This window comes from Mustelus asterias, chromosome 2 (assembly GCF_964213995.1).
Source record: "Mustelus asterias chromosome 2, sMusAst1.hap1.1, whole genome shotgun sequence".
In the NCBI taxonomy this organism is placed as follows: domain Eukaryota; kingdom Metazoa; phylum Chordata; class Chondrichthyes; order Carcharhiniformes; family Triakidae; genus Mustelus; species Mustelus asterias.
The window spans coordinates 48,284,766-48,308,507 of NC_135802.1; the positions used below are offsets into that span (position 1 = coordinate 48,284,766).

A 23,742-nucleotide genomic window follows, 5' to 3' on the forward strand; every position below is an offset into this window, starting at 1 on the left:
TGACAGCGTCTGTGGGAGAGAGAATAGAGCCAATGTTTTAAGTCAGGATGACTCTTCGTCAGAGCTTTTATCTATCCTGAGGGATAATGGCTACCATGTTTAGATCATTGCTCATTGTGTATTACACATACTTATGAATGGGCCTAAGGCAGCACTTTCAAATCGGAAAAGTGCCCAGTCTACCTCAAAATTACCCTGGGAAGGTAAGGTTTCACAAAATGTGAGCAACAGGTGAAGCTAGCCATTTCATGCTGCTGTTATGCAGTAGCAACACAAGTGGTATTTTCTACTAACACGATGCTGCCGTCAAGCCAAAAACAAAACTTTCCTACCACACAAATGAATAGTATGGTACATGAATTTCAGTGTTAGTACAATGCCAGCTACATAGGCCATACATCCGAATGCCTGCCCGATTAGATCAAATGGCACATGCCTTCGACGGTTCGCAATAGGCAGAGTACTGACTGCAGTCAGCCAGCATATGCTTGCAAAGCTCCAAACATATGCCAGAATTTTACCGGCACTGATTCCAGGGCAGGCGAGGCTCGCAGAACAGCATTCTCTGTTGGCCTCAGACAGGATCTTACGAGCCTTGGGCGGGCGAGGTGGTAAAATTCCAGCAATAACGTCAAACACTAGATGTGACTCCATAATTGAATAATCCCAAGCGTGCTAAGAATTATATTTACAACCAATTTAAGATTATCAGTAGGGCTCGCTTACGCTTGCCAGAAGCTGCATTGATTCATACATAGAAACCTCTGCAGGCAAAAGGAACATGCCCAAACATTGTGCCTTTTTTGAATTAAACAGAAGCTTGAGGGACAATAGTTTCCTGGTGCATTCTCCATGACAACCCCTCCTTCAATCAGTGTCAACTTGCCAATCAATCAGCAGCTTTTCTCATGCAGTATAAACTGTTGCTCCCTTTGAAATTTGGTATTATATTAAAAGAAGAGGCTTATAATGTTCCCAGTGTATATGCCGGTCGATCTCCCCAGGCCATTATTTATGATGTGATCAGCCTTTCGCTGGGAAATGGCACGAGGCTGGTTCAAATATTCAGAGTCTAACTTAAATCTCTTTAGCAAGCCTGGGACGCAATTGTCCGGGCTCACTTGTGTTCCCGACCTTGTAGTTGGAGGTCCACATCAGCAGGGATCACAGATGGTCCCCAGCGATCAAGGCCTGATGTGATGGTCTCACTGGTGCGACCTGTCAGTATACTGGGAGATCAGCGCATGCCCAGTGCCCCCCTGAGCAGTCTGATGCCAGCCTCTTCAGCAGGATTGTGAGCCAACCGATCTCACTGAAATTTTGTTTTTCTCACGAGGGTTTCCAATATCCACCTCTGACGGTCCTGTCTTGGAATTCTCTCCAAAGGTCGCTCCCATTCCAATGGCTCTAATAATGGTCCACATAACAGCGTTTCAATCTCACCTTTCAAGATTCCTTCTTCTGGATTCTAGAGTAGCTCACAAGCACACTTTCAGGTCTATGGCCATGGCAAGCGTTACACCACTGCTCTAAAGGGTTACCTTTTCCCCAATGGCACACAGTACCAAGTCAGTCTGTTCATTGCAGCTCTTTCTTGAATTTGGAGTCTACTTCTTTACTCCCTTCTTTTAACTTACTTAACGTGACCTGTTCCTGTCCCTGTGCCTGTGACACTTCTGACTGGCAGACTGCCTTAAGAAGAGCTGTTCACTGACACTTAAACTGATCTGGTGACCTAACAAAACACTTTCAAAAGGTGCCACCTTAGATAGGAACCAATGTAACAAACATTTGAACATTCTGTATCTTAAATGTTACAATCTCCACAGTCTGCTAATTTAACACCCCAGGACACACAGATCAATGGATTTCATAACAGTGTCCTTTAACAAAGTTAACATATACAGCAATTAGAAATAAGGAGGTTGGAGTACTGGAGTAAATGAACCGTGATGCAGGTCCCTGGTGAGACCGTGTCTGATGTACTATATATATTTTTGGTCGCCATACCCAAGGAAGGATGTACTTGCCTCAGAGGTGGTGCAACAGAAGTTCCCAAGATTAACTGATTACTCAGAGAAAGGGTTATCCTGCGAGAAGAGATTGAGCAGGATACACCTATGCTCTTTGGTGTTTAGAAGAATGCATGATAATCTGAAGGTAAGCTTGCAGATGCAGCAGGCAGTAAAAAAGGCAAATGGTATAAAAGAACATAGAACAGTACAGCACAGGAAACAAGCCCTTCGGCCCTCCAAGCCTGTGCCGCTCATTGGTCCAACTAGACCATTCGTTTGTATCCCTCCATTCCCAGATTGCTCATGTGGCTATCCAGGTAAGTCTTAAACGATGCCAGCGTGTCTGCCTCCACCACCCTACTTGGCAGCGCATTCCAGGCCCCCATCACTCTGTGTAAAATACGTCCCTCTGATATCTGAGTTATACTTCGCCCCTCTCACCTTGAGCCCGTGACCCCTCGTGATCGTCACCTCCGACCTGGGAAAAAGCTTCCCACTGTTCACCCTACCTATACCCTTCATAATTTTGTACACCTCTATTAGGTCTCCCCTCATTCTCCGTCTTTCCAGGGAGAACAAGCCCAGTTTACCCAATCTCTCCTCATAGCTAAGACCCTCCATACCAGGCAACATCCTGGTAAACCTTCTCTGCACTCTCTCTAAAGCCTCCACGTCCTTCTGGTAGTGCGGCGACCAGAACTGGATGCAGTACTCCAAATGTGGCCGAACAAGCGTTCTATACAGCTGCAACATCAGACTCCAGCTATTATACTCTATACCCCGTCCTATAAAGGCAAGCATACCATATGCCTTCTTCACCACCTTCTCCACCTGTGCTGCCACCTTCAAGGATTTGTGGACTTGCACACCTAGGTCCCTCTGTGTTTCTATACTCTTGATGGCTCTGCCATTTATTGTATAACTCCCCCCGACATTAGTTCTTCCAAAATGCATCACTTCGCATTCATCTGGATTAAATTCCATCTGCCATTTCTGCGCCCAATTTTCCAGCCTATCTATATCCTGCTGTATTGTCCGACAATGTTCATCGCTATCCACAAGTCCAGCCAACTTCGTGTCATCCGCAAACTTGCCGATAACACCAGTTACACCTTCTTCCAAATCATTTATATATATCACAAATAGCAGAGGTCCCTGTACAGAGCTCTGCGGAACACCATTGGTCACAGACCTCCAGCCGGAAAAAGACCCTTCGACTGTTACCCTCTGTCTCCTGTAGCCAAGCCAGTTCTCTACCCATCTAGCCACCTCTCCTTGTATCCCATGAGCCTTAACCTTCTTAACCAACCTGCCATGTGGGACTTTGTCAAATGCCTTACTGAAATCCATACAGGCGACATCCACGGCCCTTCCTTCGTCAACTGTTTTTGTCACTTTCTCAAAAAACTCCACCAAATTTGTAAGGCACGACCTCCCTCTTACAAAACCATGCTGTCTGTCACTAATGAGATTGTTCCGTTCTAAATGCGCATACATCCTGTCTCTAAGAATCCTTTCCAACAACTTCCCTACCACGGACGTCAAGCTCACTGGCCTATAATTACCCGGGTTAACCCTGCTACCCTTCTTAAATAACGGTACTACATTCACTATCCTCCAATCCTCAGGGACCTCACCTGTGTCCAATGAAGAGACAAAGATTTCCGTCAGAGGCCCAACAATTACATCTCTTGTCTCCCTGAGCAGTCTAGGATAGATGCCATCAGGCCCTGGGGATTTGTCAGTTTTAATGTTACCTAAAAAACCTAACACTTCCTCCCTTGTAATGGAGATTCTCTCTAACGGGTCAACACCGCCCTCTGAGACACTCCCAGTCAACAATCCCTCTCCTTTGTGAATACCGATGCAAAGTATTCATTTAGGATCTCCCCTATTCCCTTGGGTTCTAAGCATAATTCCCCTCCTTTGTCCCCGAGAGGTCTGACATTTTCCCTGACAACTCTTTTGTTCCTGACATATGAATAAAATGCCTTAGGATTCTCCTTAATCCTGCCTGCCAAAAACATTTCGTGACCTCTTTTTGCCCTTCTAACTCCCCGTTTGAGTTCTTTCCTACTCTCTCTGTATTCCTCCAGAGCTCCATCTGTTTTCAGTTACCTGGACCTAACGTACGCCTCTCTTTTCTTTTTGATCAGATCCTCAATTTCCCTGGTTATCCACGGCTCTCGAATCCTACCTTTCCTATCCTTCCTTTTTACAGGCACATGCCTGTCCTGCAGCCTTATCAACTGTTCCTTAAAAGACTCCCACATGCCAGACGTGGACTTACTCCCGAACAGCCTCTCCCAATCAAGAAGCAGTTAGATGTAGCACTTGAGGTGAAAGAGATCATATGTTGGTCTTCACAGCGAGAGGAAGCAAGTATAGGAGCAGGGATGTCATGATGCAATTTTACAGGGCCTTGGTGAGGTCACATCTGGAATATTGTGTGCAGTTTTGGGCTTCTTACCTGAGGAGGGATGTTTTTTGCTCGAGAGGGAATGTAGAGAAGGTACACCAGACTGATTCCTGGGATGGCAGAACTGACATATGAGGAGAAATTGAGTCAGTTAGGATTGTATTTCCTGGAGTTCAGAAGGATAAGGGGGGGGTCTCATAGAAACGTTTAAACTTCTACCAGGCCTAGACAGGGTAGATGCAGGAAGGATGTTCCCGATGGTGGTGCCAAGAACTCGGAGTCAAAATCTGAAGATACAGGGTAGACTGTTTAGGACAGAGATAAGAAAAAATTTCTTCTGCCAAGGTGGTCAGTCCATAGAATTCGCTGCTACAGAGAGTAGTTAAGGCCAAAACATTTTATGTTTTCAAGAAGCAGTTAGATGTAGCACTTGAGGTGAAGGAGATCATAGGATGTGGGGGGAAGGTGGGATCAGGCTACTGAGTTGGATGATCAATCATTATCATAATGAACGGCGGAGCAGGCTTGAAGGGCTGAATGGCTTCCTCCTGCTCCTATTTTCTGTTTATCCAATTGAAACATGCAAGATCTGTGAAGGCTTTAGAGGGTTGATGCAGAGAGGGTATTTCCACTGGCTGGAGAGTCTATTAAGATCATTAGTCTCAGAATAAGGTGCCTTCCATGTTAAGAGTGAGATGAGAAGTTATTTCATCAAAGGGTTCAGAATTCTTGGAATTCACCTCACCTGGGTGCTGTGAATACTCATGTGTTGCGTCCATTCAAGCTGAGACTGGCTGATTTTGGATGCTAAAGGAATCAAGGAATGTGGGGATTAGGCAGAAGAGTGGAATTTAAAAGAATTAGACATTAATCACACTCCCCTGCTCTTACCCCATAACCCTGATATTTTTCTTTTCAACAATCTGTCCAATTCCATTTTGAAATTACAAATCTGCTTCCACCATCCTGTTAGGCAATGCATTCCAGATAATGACTCTTGTAAAGGAAATCTAATCTTTCTACATAACTGAAGTCCCTCATCCCTAGTACCATTCCTGTAAATTTCCTCTGTACCTTCTCCAAGATCTTGAGACCCTTCCTCAGGTATTGCCATTAATAGGAGAGATACAAGGATACCTGTGTTACTGGAAAGAGACAAGAGGACAAGCCATCAAGTGCAACACTGAAAAGCTAAGACGACAGTTTTATCCAGTAGCTTCCGCAACCAAATACTGCAACATAACAGTACTGAATTTATTTCTCCAGATAACAACTATCCACTACCAACAACTGGTGAACAATCACCCAGTGTCAGATAAAGATATAAACAGAAATGCTACTACGCCAAAAGGTGCATTTGGAACTAATGTGTCATCACGGTTGACGGATAGCAGTTAAGCAGCATTGAATGTGTGGTCCCAACTAACTATTTGGCTCAGCCATAGTGAGTATTTGTTGACAGTACAGATCTGCTTTGATTACAAGTAATTTTTTCCACAGAATTATACAGTGCTTTCAATAACTTTTTTTTAAGTCAGCACTATTTTTCCATAAGCAGCTGACCTGCAGGATGAACTTGTTAACAAGCTCCAATTCAAAAAATGTTTTGGCTATCTTTACTTCATAAACTGAAAGCTGCTCATGTCTTATTTGGATAGAAATGAGCCATTAAGCCCAGGGATTTTTAGTTGAATAAACATATTTGACAGCAAGTTAAAAAATGTCCCTGATTACATTTGGTGAGACGACTAAGTAAATTTTCAGAGCACTTTTCTCTCTCCTTTCACAGTTTAGGTTCACAGAGTATGAACCCAAGCTAACATCCACTGAGGAAATAAACATTTGACTAACCTACAAAAATGGATTTCTCATGCTTCATATTTTTTAATTGCAGGAAGGTGTCTAGATTACACATACCTCAGGAAACTAAGCATTCAGAAGTAATTTAAACATTTTGGGCAGAACTTTCCCATCCCACCCACCACAGGAATCATAACGGGCAGGACCATGCAAAGGTCCGTTGACCTCAGGCAGGATTTTCTGGTTTTGGGGCGGCCGGAAGATCCCGCCCATTAGGTGGGTTGACACAATTGCTTTCTAAACCTTTGTTTCCATTGTAATCACGTGAAGAAGTTAATTTCTCCTAACAATGCACAAGTCGAAGTTGCTTTGCTGACACTTCATCTGCCCTCGCAGGTGGATGTAAAAGTTCCCTTGCTACTTATTTAAATGAAAAGCAGGATTGTTCTCACTAATATCCTGGCCATGATTTATCCCTTAATAATTAAGGCTTAATTCACACCATTCAAAAACATAGATTATGTTGTCATTATCACATTGTTGTTTATAGGACCTTATTGTGTACAAGTTGGTTGCTGTGTTTCCTATATTAGAACAGTAACTGTTACATTAAAGACATCTTATAAATGGATGTGTTGTTTCAATAAACTTTATTCTAATCCTTCAACACATGTTCTTGGCCTTTTCTGAATAGAGTCTGTTCAAGTACCATTCCACGTGTTTTTTAAAAATCTAAGTTTCTCATCATGCTTGTGCTTTGCTATTTTGTTCTCTAGTCCAAAGATTGCAAATTGTATTCCAAAAAGCAGTTCTGTAATATGGCCTAATTCAGTTGCTACTAATTTTGCTCCATTTCTATTGCAACAAGATTCAGCAAGATAATTGTACCCACCGAAAGTACATCACTCACCTGTTCGGGTGGATCAGCCTCTCAGACCACCCGTGATCAGACCTGAAATGGTGGACCCAAGTTTAGCATCATGAGCAGCTATTTATACGTACAACTACAGTACATCAATCAGAGGCACTAGAAAAAGTTCCTACTAATGATAATTTATGTCTACTTTAGAGGATGCCTCCAAAGCCTGTGACCATCCTGGATTCTGCTCAGCATGTACCTGGTCTTGTTCTTCCTCACTCTTGTACTATGACTTACTTTGTGTTCCTCCCAACATGCCATCCACATCTATGTATGTAGCAGTGCTAATGTTTCAGCAGACTGCTATAAGGTACTGGTTTGCTCCTCTGGACATTGGCTATTGATTCATTCTCTTAGCGATGGTTGGCGGAAGAAATAAAAGGGAAAGTCTATGATAAGGTGAAGGTAGGATAGATTAAATGACAAAAGGTTTCAATAGTGTAAGGCCAAAATAAGTGGGAAGTAAATAAACAAAAAAGTGTGTCTACAGGTGCTCTGAATAACAGGATCCTGAACAGCTGCCGTCCAAAAGCAATCAGTGACCTTCCAGTTTGTTGTTCTTCCCACCCTCCCTCCTTTCACTTCCTCACAACCTGCGAACTTTTCCCAGTTCTGATGGTCACAGACTTGCTTCTCTACAGAGGTGCTGCCTGACCTGCTGAATAATTCCAGCATGTTCTGTGTTTATGTTATGTGGCTATTTATCTCATTACTGTTTCTGGGATCTTGTTATGTGCAAATATGTTATCACATTTCCCTACATTACAGTAGTGATTAAACTTCAAAGATACTTCATTGTCTATAAAGCACTGAGGTCAAGAGAAATGCACAATATAAAATGTGACTTCTTGCTTTCAGTTTCTTAAACATGATTCAAGGCACTGAATTTTAAGTATCAGAACAACATGAAAGTCGCAGGGTTCAACTCAATAACTCTACATTAATTTACGATCCAAGGTAACTATCTGGCCTAAGTGAGGTTAATTCTCAAAGTCAACAATTCAACACTGACATGTTTTCAGACAGTAAATCTGTCATTTAGAAAATGGCAACAAAAATCCATACACCTTTCATCAGGTAGGGGATAGCTGAAATATCAGACAATTCCCTTCCATCAGCATCGACCTGGTTCACCTCCTCACTGAATTTATAAGAAGATGTTGGCCATGGTAATGTTAGACAGAAGCCTGTCTTCCCACTCCTTTGGTTCAAACAATAGTTAACCATCCCACGGCACTACTTTGAGAGCAGGAGATCTCCCGGTTTTCTGTCCAACGTTGCTTCTACAACCAATCCTCTACAAACTTATCATATCAGATCACTGTTAAATGTGGGATCTTATTGTGTGCCAAGCAGTCAACACATTTATAGGAATAGAAGGAGGCTGTTTAGTCCCTTGCGCCTGTTCAACCAGTCAATGAGATCATGGCTAGCTAACACCATGGGGCAAATTTTCCCATTCCACCCACCATGGGAAACGACACGGGCAAGGGGCGGACCATGGAAAGGTCCACTGAGCTAGAGCAGGATTTTCCAGTTTTGGGGCAAATGCAGCCGGAAAATCCTATCCAATACATGAAAATCCTATCCAATACATCTGCATTTGCCCTATATCCCTTAATGCTAAGTGTCAAAAATCTATCAATTTCAGCGTTAAATGTAATAATTTATCTAGCACCAATTGTCATTTGTGGAAAAGAGTGTCAAACTTCTATAATCTTTTGCACATAGAAGTGTTTCCTAATTTCATGCCTGAAAGGTTTGGCTCTAACTTTTTGACTCTGCCCCTGAAGTACCAAACGCCTCAATAAATGAAAATATTTTCCTCTATCCTATCTGTTCCCCTTAATATGTTGAATGCTTTGATCAAATCACCCATTAATCTTCTAAACTTCAACAAATACAATCCTAGTTTGTGTCATCTCTCCTCATAAATTAATCCTTGGAATCCAGGTTTCATTCTGGTATATATACACTCCGCGTCCTCCAAGGTCAATACACCTTTGCTATGGTGTATTGCCCAGAGCAGCTCACAATATTCCAGATGTGGTCTAACCAAGGCTTTGTATCGCTGAAGCATGACTTCTATCCCTTTGAATTCTATTCCTCCAAATAGAGTGGACATGGGAAGATATTTCCATTAGTAGAAGAGACTAGGAGCCAAGGGCACAACCTCAGAGTCCAAAGATGTGCAGGTTAGGTGAATTGGCTATGCTAAATTCCCCCTCAATGTATCCGAACAGGCGCCGGAGTGTGGCGACTAGGGGATTTTCACAGTAACTTCATTGCAGTGTGAATGTAAGCCTATTTGTGACTAATCAATAAACTTTAAATGGATGACCCTGGAATTCATTGCCATAGAAAGCTGTGGAGGCCAGGTTCTTGATTGGTAAAGGGAGCAAAGGTTACAGGGCAAAAGCAAGAGAATGGGGTTAAGAAACTTATCAGTCATGATTGAATAGCGGAGCAGACTCGATGGGCCAAGTGGCCTAATTCTGCTCCTAAATCTTATGGTCTAAATATAAAGGCCAGTGTTCCATTAGCCTTTTTGATTACTTTCTGGAGCTGCTCATTATATTTTAATGGTCCATGTAACTGGACCCCCAAGTTTCCTTGGACTACCAATACTTTCAGCGTTTCACCATTTTGAAAACACCCTGTTCTACTCTTTTTAGGTCCAAAGTAGATAGCATCATATTTACTTACGGGGATACATTTGCCACAACTTTGGCCATTTACTTTATCAACATCTCTGTGATGTTACATTTCCATCTGCTCTGCTGACTATACCGCCTATCTTTTTTGTGACCAGCAAAATTAAATATGTGGCTTTCCATCCCATCATTTAAGTCATTGATAAATAGTGAAAAATTGAAGCTCCAACACAGGCAGATGTGGAGTACCACTAATCACATCTGCCAATTGAAGCATTTGCCAATTGCCCCTGTTCTCTGTCTTTTCCTGCAAAGTCCATTTCCTAACCAGGTCCATAATTTACCTTCAATCCCAAGAACTTCAAGTTGAACTAATAAAGGAACTTATGAAGGGACATCATCAAATGCCTTCTAGAAGTCCATATAAACAACATACATAGATATTGCCCTGAACACTATTTTAATCGCATCTTTAAAATTTTCAATTAGATCCTGGAAACAGATCCTGGAGAGATGCAGTAATAGCAGAGTTGTTGTGATGGGAGACTTTAATTTCCCAAACGTAGATTGGAATATCCCGAGGGTAAGGGGATTGGATGGGGAGGAGTTCGTTAGGTGGTTTCCTAACACAGCATGTGGACAAGCCTACATGAGGAGAGGCTGTACTTGATCTGATACTGACCAATGAACCTGGACAGGTGTCAGATCTCTCAGTGGGAGAGCATAGAACCATAGAAAATTACAGCTCAGAAACAGGCCTTTTAGCCCTTCTTGTCTGTGCCGAACCATTTTATGCCTAGTCCCACTGACCTGCACTTATAGAACCATAGAAAATTACATTCTTGGGCATCTTGGGGATAGCGATCATAACTCTATCTCCTTTATGCTTGCATTGGAAAAAGAGAGGATCAGACAAGCTAGGAAAGCGTTTATATGAAGTAAGAGGAAATATGAAGACATAAGGCAGCAAATTAGAGGAGTAAATTGGAAGGAGGTATTCTCGGGGAAATGTACTGAAGAGAGGTGGCAGTTTTTCAAGGAATGTCTGTCTAGAGTTCTACAGGACAACGTTCCGAGCCGACAGGGAGGTGTTGGTAGGTTAAAGGAACTGTGGTGCACGAAAGCTGTGCGGGACCTAGTCGAAAAGAAAAGCAAAGCATGCAAAAGGTTCAGAGAGCTTGGCGAAGATAGGGATCTAGATGAGTATATGGCTTGTAGGAAGGGACTAAAGGAGGAAATTAGGAGAGCCAGAAGGGGTCACAAGAAGGCCTTGGCAGGTAGGATTAAGGAAAACCCTAAGGCGTTTTATAAATATGTGAAGAGTAAAAGGATGAGACGTGAAGGAATAGGGCCTATAAAAGGTGAAGGCGGGAAAGTCTGTACGGAACCAGTAGAAATGGCAGAGGTGCTTAATGAGTATTTCGCCTCGGTTTTCACAGAGGAGAAGGACCTGGGTGGATGTACTGTGGGCTGACGGTGGACTGAAAAGATTGAGTATGTGGACTTTAAGAAAAAGATTGTGCTGGAGTCTTTGAATGGCATCAAGATAGATAAGTCGCCGGGTCCGGATGGGACGTGCCCCAGGTTACTGTGGGAGGCGAGAGAAGAGATTGCAGAGAACTCTGGCGATGCTCTTTGCGTCGCCGATGGAGACGGGAGAGGTGCCGGAGGATTGGAGGATTGCGGATGTGGTTCCTATTTTCAAGAAGGGGAATAGGGATAGCCCAGGAAATTACCGACCGGTGAGTCTAACCTCAGTGGTTGGTAAGCTGATGGAGAAGATCCTGAGGGGCAAGATTTAAGAGCATTTAAAGAGGTTTAGTATGCTCAAGAATACTCAGCATGGCTTTGTCAAAGGCAGATCGTGCCTTACGAGCCTGGTGGAGTTCTTCGATAATGTGACAAAACACATTGACGAAGGGAAAGCGGTAGATGTGGTTTATATGGATTGTAGCAAGGCGTTCAATAAGGTCCCCTATGCAAGGCTTCTGGAAAAAGTGAGAGGGCATGGGATCCAAGGGGCTGCTGCCCTGTGGATCCAGAACTGGCTTGCCCAAAGGAGGCAGAGAGTGGGTATAGATGGGTCTTTTTCTAAATGGAGGTCCGTCACCAGTGGTGTGCCCCAGGGATCTGTTCTGGGACCCTTGCTGTTTGTCATTTTCATAAATGACCTGGATGAAGAGGTGGAGGGATGGGTTGGTAAGTTTGCCGACGACACAAAGGTTGGTGGGGTTGTGGATAGTCTGGAGGGATGTCAGAAGTTACAGAGGGGCATTGATAGGATGCAAGTCTGGGCGGAGAAGTGGCAGATGGACTTCAACCCAGATAAATGCGTAGTGGTCCATTTTGGCAGGTCAAATGGGATGAAGGAGTACAATATAAAGGGAAAGACTTAGTAGTGTAGAGGATCAGAAGGACCTTGGGGTCCGGGTCCATAGGACTCTAAAATCAGCCCCGCGGGTGGAGGAGGTGGTTAAGAAGGCGTATGGTGTGCTGGCCTTTATCAATCGAGGGATTGAGTTTAGGAGTCCGGGGATAATGATGCAGCTATATAAGACCCTCGTCAGACCCCACTTGGAGTACTGTGCTCAGTTCTGGTCGCCTCATTACAGGAAGGATGTGGAAAAGATTTAAAAGGTGCAGAGGAGATTTACAAGGATGTTGCCTGGATTGAGTGGCATGCCTTATGAGGACAGACTGAGGGAGCTCGGTCTTTTCTCCTTGGAGAGACGTAGGATGAGAGGAGACCTAATAGAGGTATATAAGATGTTGAGAGGCATAGATCGGGTGGACTCTCAGAGGCTTTTTCCCAGGGTGGAAATGGCTGCTACAAGAGGACACAGGTTTAAGGTGCTGGGGGGTAGGTACAGGGGAAATTTTAGGGGGAAGTTTTTCACACAGAGGGTGGTGGGCGAGTGGTGGTGGAGGCAAACTCAATAGGGTCTTTTAAGAGACTCCTGGATGAGTACATGGGACTTAATAGGATGGAGGGTTATAGGTAGACCTCGAAGGTAGGGATATGTTCGGCACAACTTGTGGGGCCGAAGGGCCTGTTTTGTGCTGTAGTTTTTCTATGTTTTCGATTTGTCAGGTGTAACCTACTCATTAAACAATCTATATCACCTCCCTCTGATTAGCTGAAAATGTTTAAGCTGTTCAGTCACCCTCTCAAGCATAGACTCTACCAATTTCCTGATAACATACTGGTCTACAATTCTCCAGTTTCACTCACCTTTCTTAAATTTCAACCAAATTGCACACAGCATGACAAGAATTAATTATTTAGTCATGCTAGTTGAGGGATAAATATTGCCCAGGCCACCAGGGATAAACTACCTGTTCTTCTTTGAAATACTGTCATTGGATCTGTCCTAACCTGGGGGATAGACAGGGCCTCAGTTTAACATCTCATGCACATCCAAATCCAGCTTCAAGTTTTTAGGTGTCCAGATCACCAACAATCTGTCCTGGTCCCTCCATGCCGACACTATAGTTAAGAAAGCCCACCAATGCCTCTACTTTCTCAGAAAACGAAGGAAATTTGGCATGTCAGCTACGACTCTCACCAACCTTTACAAATGCACCATAGAAAGCATTCTTTCTGGTTGTATCACAGCTTGGTATGGCTCCTGCTCTGCGCAACGCCGCAAGAACTACAAAAGGTCGTGAATGTAGCCCAATCCATCACGCAAGCCAGCCTCCCATCCATTGATTCTGTCTACACTTCCCGCTGCCTTGGCAAAGCAGCCAGCATAATTAAGGACCCCATGCACCCCGGACATTTTCTCTTCCACCTTCTTCCGTCGGGAAAAAGATCCAAAAGTCTGAGGTCACGTACCAACCGACTCAAGAACAGCTTCTTCCCTGCTGTTGTCAGACTTTCGAATGGACTTACCTTGCATTAAGCTGATCTTTCTCTACACCCTAGCTATGACTGTAACACTACATTCTGCACTCTCTCATTTCCTTCTCTATGAATGGTATGCTTTGTCTGTATAGCACGCAAGAAACAATACTTTTCACTGTATGTTAATACATGTGACAATAATAAATCAAATCAAAGATATGCAACACACATTCAACACTGCACTGGAGTATCACCCTAGATGTTACGTTCAAGTCTCTGATATGAAATTTGAACCCACAACATTCGCATTCAGAGGCGAGAGTGCAAAAACCAAAAGTCATAGACATCACTCACATTTTCAAATTCTTAATGCAGCTTGCCACCCTGTCTAGGAACTTCTGACTCGTAATGCTAATCTGGCACAAATTATTCTGTCCCCCTCGGTCATCTCCAAAATGTCCATTGACAAGTCAAAAAATATGACATCCAAACAGTGGAACTAATTTTTTTCTAACTAAGCATATTACAATCAGAGAAAAGAAATAAAGGAAATGATCAGGAAAATTGTTGTAAAGGAAAGGCCAGTAAACAGCCCAGTTTAGAACTGTGCGTTTTGTTCCCCTTCCCTTTGTTCTGTTCCTTTCTATATTGTGTTCATTTGTAGTTTTCCCCTTGCCACAGATGCCAACTGGCCTGTGCATTACCAGCACATTTCTGTTTGGACAAAGTTTTTAAATATTTGTTTCATATTCTTTTCTCCCCATTTGTCCTGAAATAAAAGCATTCAGCTTGAAAACAGTTGTTCTTATTTGGCATAAGTTTAGGGAAAGTGATTTTACTTGGACAAAATTACCAACTTTCATACCCCATGCCTGAATCATGTAATTTAATCTGCTACATGATTTGACAAAATGAGCTCATTGGGGTTCATGGTTCATTTCTCTCACTCTTGCCATTATTTTTTGGGGGGGAATAATCGCAAATTTGCTTTGTCAACTACTGGCAAAATTAAGGTAGTGGGCACCACACAATTTTAGTTTTTCGAACTCCATATACAAACTCTATTTACATACCCCAATAAGTAAAATATCATTTGCAAATGCTCAATTCACCTGACACAATCAACTATTTTTTCCGTTCAATCCTTTGTCGTCTGCATTGTTTATACGCTCCACCAACAAGGAACCTGAAGCGTTGTGATTTTAAGGTCAATATTTCATTTGGACATTTACGGTGGCAGGGCAGTTGGGTTTTAATTTAACCGAGGCTTTAAAAATCGAGAATGCATTAAAGAAAAAGTTCCATGTTGTATTTGAAGCGCTGGGTTTCGTGCGAAACATTTGATTTCAGATAAGATATTCTTGAGCCTCAAGAATGATTTATGGCGCCGAATGATAAATTATTAGGGGAAACAAAAACTTGATCAAAATCCAACCGGGCTGCAACAATATGATTTGTAACTCCGACCTTTCGCAAACAAAAGGCCCACATCTACCAGCATTGACGCTGCCCGGATTCCTCTCCCAACAAAAGGCTGGAGGACATCGCACACCTTTATATCGTCTGTACACATTGACCCGACAAGCCATTAAATCGTTGGATTTATTTCCACCCCCAGGACTTACCAACATCTTGATCGAATGGATTGGCGGCAAAAAGCGGCATCTCCGAAGTGTGTATTTGTATGTGTGCCTCCCTACAGTCGCACTCGCCCCTAGTAATGGCTTGTGTCCCTTTCCAGCGCTCCGATGTCTCCCTCACACACACCCTGACTCACTCTGCGACCGGAGACGGGAAAGAGTTCCAATGGCAGCGCGCGCTCCGGGCCCGCGTTCCCTGGCAGGCACGAGCCCCCCCGGCCCGCGCTCTCTTTCTCTCTCTCTGCCCAGCGCTCCGGCTCCAAATTCTGGCTGTATCGGGCTGCCAAGAGCCGCTCTGTGTCTCACATGCAAAACACAGCATGTTGGGAAATCAGGGCGCCTGCACCACTGCCTGAGAAGCAGCCAGACCGGAGCACAAAATCGTCATAATAAATCATTGAACTAAACATCGGGGAGACACACAGACAAAATGATTGCTACATTGCATTGATATCTTGCACGCATAAAGAAAAATCGGATGAGTTCAATTTATTTCATTTCATGCCCCCCCCCCCCTTTTGGCATTTGCAAGCTCTAATCCAAGTCCCGGAGATTTTGCAACGTAATCGCGCGACACAGCTCAGAAACTCCAGTGGTGTGGAAATACACTGCTGTCTTTATTCCACCTGCCAGTACAACAGTGGTCAACAACGGACCCCTTAACGTTCAGGGGTGACATTTATGCATGATGCCAAAGATTGCTCAGATTGCAAACGCATTGAAACAAATGGAGTGTTGTACTTTTTAAAATAAATGCCAACCCCGCGAATAAAAACAATGAATAACATTTTAAAAGCAGATGGTACAGCCCCAGAAGCCTAAGACTAGTTTTTGGAAATCAATTGCCCAGTATTTGCCCGTTTTACATCTCTCACAATCTTCATTTACATTCGAAATGTTTAATTGTTATATTAAAATTAATGCATATTGCTTTAGTTTACGAGGTGATTATTTTACATTTTTATTTCAAAAAAATGAAAATTGTATTTTCAACAGCAACCAACCCATTGTTTTTGACAAAGGCTACCTCACCAGTCACTTTCTCGTAGACATTATTGTCCCCAGTTCGCAGTTTCTGCTGACACATGTATTTCTCTATTCCTTCATTTTAGCCTGTTGCTTTCCTCCCTTCGAACAATATTTTACTGAATATTTTATATTCCATCAGTTGCAGCCTGGCAGAAGAATTTTCTCTGGTGTACTAAAAATAAAATACTGCAGACGCTGGAGATCTGAAATAAAAATAGAAAATGCTGGGAAAACTCTGCAGGTCTGACAACACCTGGAGAGAGAGAAACAAGAGTTTACATTTCGAGGCGACAAGATAGCTTTGTTGCAACACATATTGGACTTAATCTTTGTTGCTTGTTCCACAGATGCTGCCAGACCTGAGTTTTGCCAGCATTTTCTGCTTTCAAATTCTTTGGTGTTTTGACCAATAACTATTCCCCAACCAACATCACGAAAACAGATTATCTGACCACAAATTCACTTGCTGTTGGGGCTGATTAGCTTAAATGGCTAGTGATGCACCATCAATCGAGCAAAAACTAGTTTGTATGCAAGAACAAATAGGCTTTTATTAGCAAAAGACTTGGAGCACACCCATGCCGATGAACTGGTCCAGACTGAGGCAGGGGGGTGGGGAGCAGTCGCCTTTATACCTGGACCAGGGGGGAGAGGAGTTTCGAGTGGGCCGGCAGGGATGTGTCCAGGCATGTCACATATACAGGTAATAAGCTAACAGTGGTCTACCACATTCACCCCCTGTTTAAAAAAGAGTCTGGCGGGGGTGAGGTGGGTGGAACGATATTTACAGAATTACAAATTTAGTCTCTCTGGGGGCTTGATCTGCCGCTGCGACCGCCGTAGTGCCGGTTGTGGTGTCGGTTCAGGTGGCCACGGTGTTGGTTCAGGCGCCAGGTCGTAGTTGCTCGAGTCGTCTGTAGTCCCTCCAGATTGTCGTGTGCGTGGTGGCGGCTCCTGGGGCTCAGGTGTGCTGTATACGGGGGCTAGGGGAGCATGCTGTGGCCCTGGTGCTGTATGGACAACGTTGGGGGTTTGGGGTGTGGGGTTGTGGGTCGTAGTGGTCCCTGGGGCACCTGCGGGTGCCAGGTCTCGAATAGAGACCATGTCCTCCCGCCCGTCGGGGTACGCCACATAGGCGTATTGGGGGTTGGCATGGAGGAGTTGGACCCTTTCGACCAGGGGGTCCGACTTACGGGTCCTCACGTGCTTCCGGAGCAGGACAGGGCCTAGGGACATCAGCCACAATGGTAGTGAGGTCCCCGAGGAGGACTTTCTGGGGGAAACAAATATTCTTTCATGAGGGGTTGCATTGGTAGCTGTGCAAAGGAGTGATCTAATCGAGTGTAGTCCATCAGGGAGGACCTCTTGCCAGCGGGTGACTGGAAGACCTTTAGATCTCGGAGCTAGTAAAACTGACTGTCGCGTTCTCCCTCTCTACCTGTCCATTTCCCCTGGGGTTGTAGCTGGTGGTCCTACTCGAGGCTATGCCTTTGGAGAGCAGGTACTGTCGCAGCTCATCACTCATAAAGGAGGATCCCCGGTCGCTATGGATATAGCTAGGGAAACCGAACAGGGTGAAGAGGCTGTGCAGGGCCCTGACGACCGTGGCCGAGGTCATATCCAGGCAGGGAATAGCGAAGGGGAAACGTGAATATTCGTCAATGACGTTGAGGAAGTATATGTTGCGGTCATAAGAGGGGAGGGGGCCTTTGAAGTCGACATTTAGGCGTTCGAAAGGGCGGGTGGCTTTTATGAGGTGTGCTCTGTCTGGCCGATAGAAGTGCGGCTTGCACTCTGCGCAGACTTGGCAGTGTCTGGTTATAGATCTGACTTCCTCAATGGAGTAGGGCAGGTTACGGGCTTTAATGAAATGAAAAAACCTGGTGACCCCCAGGTGGCAGAGGTCGTTGTGGAGAGTCTGCAATTGGTCTATTTGTGCACTGGCGCATATTCCCCAGGACAGGGCAACTGGGGGCTCATTGAGCTTCCCGGGCCGGTAAAAGATGTCGTAATTGTAGGCGGAGAGCTCGATTCTCCACCTCAATATTTTATCGTTTTTGATCTTGCCCCGCTGCATGTTATTAAACATGAATGCAACTGACCGTTGGTCCGTGAGTAGCGTGAATCGTTTACCAGCTAAGTAGTGGCGCCAGTGCCGTACAGCTTCCACTATGGCTTGGGCCTCCTTTTCGACAGAGGAGTGTCGAATTTCAGGGCCTTGGAGGGTTCGTGAGAAGAAGGCCATGGGTCTGCCCGCCTGGTTAAGGGTGGTGGCTAGGGCGAAGTCAGACGCATCGCTCTCCACCTGGAACGGGGTGGATTCGTCTACAACGTGCATCGTGGCCTTCGCGATGTCTGCTTTGATGCGGTCAAAGGCCAGGCGGGCCTCTGCCGTCAGGGGAAAAGAGGTGGATTTGATGAGCGGACAGACTTTATCCGCATAATTGGGGACCCACTGGGCGTAATACGAGAAGAAGCCCAGGCATCTCCTCAGTGCTTTGAGGCTGGTGGGGAGGGGGAGTTCCAGGAGGGGACGCTTGCGGTCGGGATCGGGACCGATGATCCTGTTTTCCACAACACAACCAAGGATGGCGAGGCGGTGTGTGCGGAATACGCACTTCTCCTTATAATAGGTCAGATTTAGGAGTGTGGCGATGTGGAGGAATTTGTGGAGGTTGGCGTCGTGGTCCTGCTGATCATGGCCGCAGATGGTGACGTTATCCAGGTACGGGAAGGTGGCCCGCAGCCCGTTCTGGTCTACCATTTGGTCCATCTCACGCTGGAAAACCGAGACCCCGTTGGTGACGCCGAAGGGGGCCCTAGGGAAGTGATAGAGGCGGCCATCCGCCTCGAAGGCAGTATATTAGCGGTCCTCCAGGCGGATAGGGAGCTGGTGGTATGCAGATTTTAAGTCGATGGTGGAGAACACCCGATATTGCACAATCTGATTAACCATGTCAGATATGCGGGGAAGGGGGTACGCGTCCAGCTGCGTGTATCGGTTAATGGTCTGACTGTAGTCAATGACCATGCGATGTTTCTCCCCAGTTTTAACAACTACTACTTGGGCTCTCCAGGGGCTGGTACTGGCCTCAATGATCCCCTCCCCTAGGAGCCGTTGCACTTTGGACCTGATAAAAGCTCTGTCTCCAGCACTGTACCATCTGCTCTTGGTGGCGATGGGCTTGCAATCAGGGGTGAGATTTTCAAACAGTGAGGGAGGGGCGACTTTAAGGGTCGAGAGGCTGCAGGTGGTGCGTGGTGGGCGATCTAAGAACTGCTGATTGCATGATGGACATCGAGGTAAATGGTCGCATTACAAACTGTTTGTTTGACTGTGGGAGTACGGAGAGCTTTATTCACCCTAACACAGTGAGTCGCTACGCCCTTTCAGTACTGCCAGTGAAGCAAACGATCTCCATGGCTTCAAAGTCCCACTCGGTGGATGTCCTCGGGTACTGCGTGGCGACACTGTACACTGTACGGGGCAGGGGAAAAGGCCCATTATACTCCATGGTGACGCTCTTAAGGTGACTCAGGAAATCTAGCCCCAGGAGTATGGCAGCGCAGAGTTGTGGCAGCACGAGGAGCCTGAAATTTTTGTACACTGTGCCCCGTACAGTGTACAGTGTCGCCACGCAGTACCCGAGGACATCCACCGAGTGGGACTTTGAAGCCATGGAGATCGTTTGCTTCACTGGCAGTACTGAAAGGGCGTAGCGACTCACTGTGTTAGGGTGAATAAAGCTCTCCGTACTCCCACAGTCAAACAAACAGTTTGTAATGCAACCATTTACCTCGATGTCCATCATGGACTTGGCGAGTTGGTGAGGCCTGGATTGGTCCAGCATAATCGAAGCCACCGTTGGATTTTGCGAGTAGTCGCACGCGGCTGACGGCATCCAAGATGGTGGCCCGCATGGCCCACACGCGGCTGATGGCGTCCAAGATGGTGGCCCGCAACGGCTCACACACGGCTACTGGCGCCCAAGATGGCGGCCCCCACGGGTTGCACGCGGCGCTACGGGGCTTGGAGGTCGATTTCGCTCTGCATACCTTCACGTAATAGCCCATCTTTCCACACCCGGAGCAGATCGCGTCCTTCGCCAGGCAGCGTTGTCGGGGGTGCTTCCCCAGGCCGCAGAAGTAGCACTTCGGGCCTCCGGAGACTGCCGCAGTGGTCGGATCATTGGTGGGACGTGGCATGGCGTAGGCCTGCGGCCCTCCCGAGTACAGAGTTGGCGGTGGCCGCGGTGTCCACGATGCGCTCCCGTGGTCGGGGGTGTAGGCCTCGAGATTACGGAAGGCCACCTCTAACGAGTCGGCAAGCGCCACAGTCTTTTGTAGGTCCAGCCCACCCTGTTCCAGCAGTCGTTGTCAGATATAGTTTGACCTGATACCCGTGACATAGGCATCTCTGATTAAGTCCTCAGTGTTTTGGGCGGCTGTTATGGTCTTGCAGTTGCAGGCCCTGCCACGTGCTTGCAACGCACGCAGGAATTGATCACCCGATTCTCCTGGCTGTTGTCTGCGAGTAGCCAGAAGATGTCTGGCGCAGATTTCATTAGACTGTTTGTTGTACTGGCCTTTTAAAAATTCGATCGCATCCTTGTAAGTTTCAGCGTCTCTAAACATCGAGAATACTTGATCGCTTACCCGGGCGTGGAGCACGTGTAGCTTGTCGGTTTTGGTCCGGACGACGGAGGAGGAGGTGAGGAAAGTTTCGAAACAGTGCAGCCAGTGATCGAAGCTGTTAGAGGCTCCTACAGCTTGAGGGTCCAGTTCGAGTTTGTCGGGTTTTAGTATCTGCTCCATCCCAAAACTTTTGCTCGTAAAATTGATGCACCATCAATCGAGCAAAGACTAGTTTGTATGCAAGAACAAATAGGCTTTTATTAGCAAAAGACTTGGAGCACACCCATGCCGATGAACTGGTCCAGACTGAGGCAGGGGGGTGGGGAGCAGTCGCCTTTATACCTGGACCAGGGGGGGGGGAGGAGTCTCGGGTAGGGCCGGCAGGGATGTGGCCAGGCATGTCACATATACAGGTAATAAGCTAACAGTGGTTTACCACAGCTAGTATTTGATTTAGATTAATACCAACAGCATGGGGTTCGATTCCTATTGTGGTTAATATAGACTCAGGGCCTGCCATCTTGCTGTACCTGTAATCAAAACTTAATTTGCTGTACTGTCACAAAATGGCACAAAATGCTATTAAAATGATTTTTTTTTGCACAAGTAAAATCAAACTGTATTTTGTAAACCATGCCTGGGCAGCAACTAAGAGAAAGGAAAGAATAGGGAACAGAGTGTAATTTACAGTTGATACAGTTAGTAGTCAGAGTGCTGTGAGCCGGGAAGCATTTTAGACACTGGTGAGGTGTTGAAGATGTGGAGAAGGTGTTGATGACGCAGCAACAACAGAGAGAGCCATCCCCAGGAACCAGTTCAGCCAGAGATTAAGGGCTGAAGGTAGCAGAAGAGCACGGAAGAGGGGCAGCCATTCTCAGGAAACAGCTCAGCTTGAGATGAAGTGCTGAAGGCAAAAGCCAATTTGAGCAAAAGATTGTTTTCTTTGCTGAACCAAAGACCATTCTCAAGTCCTGGTCACATAAACTGTACAGTATGATCACCACTGGCTAGATTTGACCAATTGACTTATGGTTGTTGTTTGGGAAATCGGGGTCTCAGCAGAGTTTAAGATTACAGGGAAACAGATAATTTTGGATTTTCAGTTTTTGAGGGACTAAGTGCTTACTGTTAATTTGCCAAAGTATAAGATTGTTTTTTGTAGTGTTTAATTATCTTTCCTTTAATAAATATATTTTATTGTTTGTTTAAAAAAGAGAGGTCTGAGTCCTCACTGTTTCCACAAATGTTTCTTGCTAATATTTAAAAGAAAAACACCACGGGAAACCAGTGTTTCAGGTTGGAACACTCTCGCACATAACATCAGTGGGGTTTCGTAACAGTACACAAATTGGCTGACCAAAATGGGTCAAAGTAAGTTGAGTGAATCAGGAAGGGACAGGTATCTTTACAAAAATAATAGGACATTGGTGCAATCATAGAAAAATAGGAATAAAGATGAAATTTTTAACTTAATACCTTATATCTAATATATAGAAAGCATTCACAATAAAGTAAGTTAACTAACGACACAGATAGAAATGATTGGGTTTGATCCAAAATCGCTATTGTAGAGGTGTGGTTGCAAATCGAACAAGAATGGTTGTTAAATATTCCAGGATACTTGAGTTTTGGAAGATTAGTCCCTCAAAGACTGAAAACCCAAAAGTATCTGTTTCCCTGTAATCTTAAACTCTGCTGAGACCCCAATATTAAAGGAATAGATAAATTCAATCGAAAGAAAGGATCTTAGAATCAAAATATGTGAACCTAAGATATAACAAGGGACTGAAAAGAATGGTAGAAGTAGTTTCTAAACCCCTTAATTGCTATGATAGTATCAGGTAATGTACAAAACAGGAAAATAAAGATGCATGCAATTATAGTCATACAATAATCATGAGGGATTTGAATCTTCACATAGATTGGGCCAACAAAATTTGCAGTAAATGCATGCAGGACAAGTTCATGGATTGCATTCAAGGTAGTTACTTGGGAACAGTTTGGCGACAACAGTTAGTGACAGTGATATCCCAAGTTTTATCTTACAAAATCAGAATACTTAGGTCATATATCTATAATCATTGATTAATAGCTTTATAACATTTAAAAACAAACAAGTGTAATGCATTATTTAAAATTTATTTGTGCTGCTTTCAGTTGTTGAATGACAGACCTTTCATCAAGTTAAAGTTGTGACTTCTCATTTTCAAATTTCTTCCACTGTTTAACATTTGCAGCCACGGAACTGAATTGTGACCAAGATTTCAACCAATCATTTTGGCAGTGACCTCTTCTTTGCAAATTGAGTTGTTTTCAGTTTTCAAGAACATTTTTAGAAAATTTCACATTTTTCTCTTCTATCCAATTTGTTCTCTCTTCCTTCACTGAAGCATGTTAACTCAGCTAGATGGCCAGCATATGATTCAGAATAATGCCAGCAGTAGAGGTTGGGTGACCTGTCTCCTCACCCGATCTGAGAGTGGAAGGCAATGGTAAAGCATCACCATTCAGCTCAGGCTGAACCAAAGCACACAAACCATGCCTTTCCAAAGGTATAGACTTCTTGAGGCTGTGGTTGCATGCCCACTAGCTGTCATCAAGTACATCTTCCAAATTGCCATTATTTGGCTGTTGGCAAGCCAGTTGACTGCAGGCAAGCCCACTGACTGCAAGGAACATCACAGCCAAGTACATGCTATCTTCCTCAACACATGCACATGCTCATGTCTTGCAGTGGCAATGATGAGGTCATTTGGATAACAATTCCTGGCAATTTATTTTTGT

General features: G+C 44.8%; 1 protein-coding gene across 5 annotated transcripts in view; it reads right to left on the reverse strand.

Annotated features, from left to right (window-relative positions):
* LOC144507491 (signal transducing adapter molecule 1-like) overlaps nucleotides 1-15,759 on the reverse strand; it is a 69,036-nt gene extending 53,277 nt beyond the window's left edge. The window contains exon 1 of one of the 5 annotated variants that reach the window (XM_078234641.1): nucleotides 15,280-15,759. In XM_078234641.1, coding sequence (XP_078090767.1) covers nucleotides 15,280-15,319 — 40 coding nt within the window. In that variant the 5' untranslated portion in view covers nucleotides 15,320-15,759. Of the gene's footprint in view, nucleotides 1-4,485; nucleotides 4,505-14,766; nucleotides 14,786-15,279 lie in introns of those variants that run through there. The other 4 variants (XM_078234648.1, XM_078234626.1, XM_078234633.1 and 1 more) reach the window with 4 other exon arrangements.
* Between the last annotated feature and the right edge of the window lie 7,983 nt (nucleotides 15,760-23,742).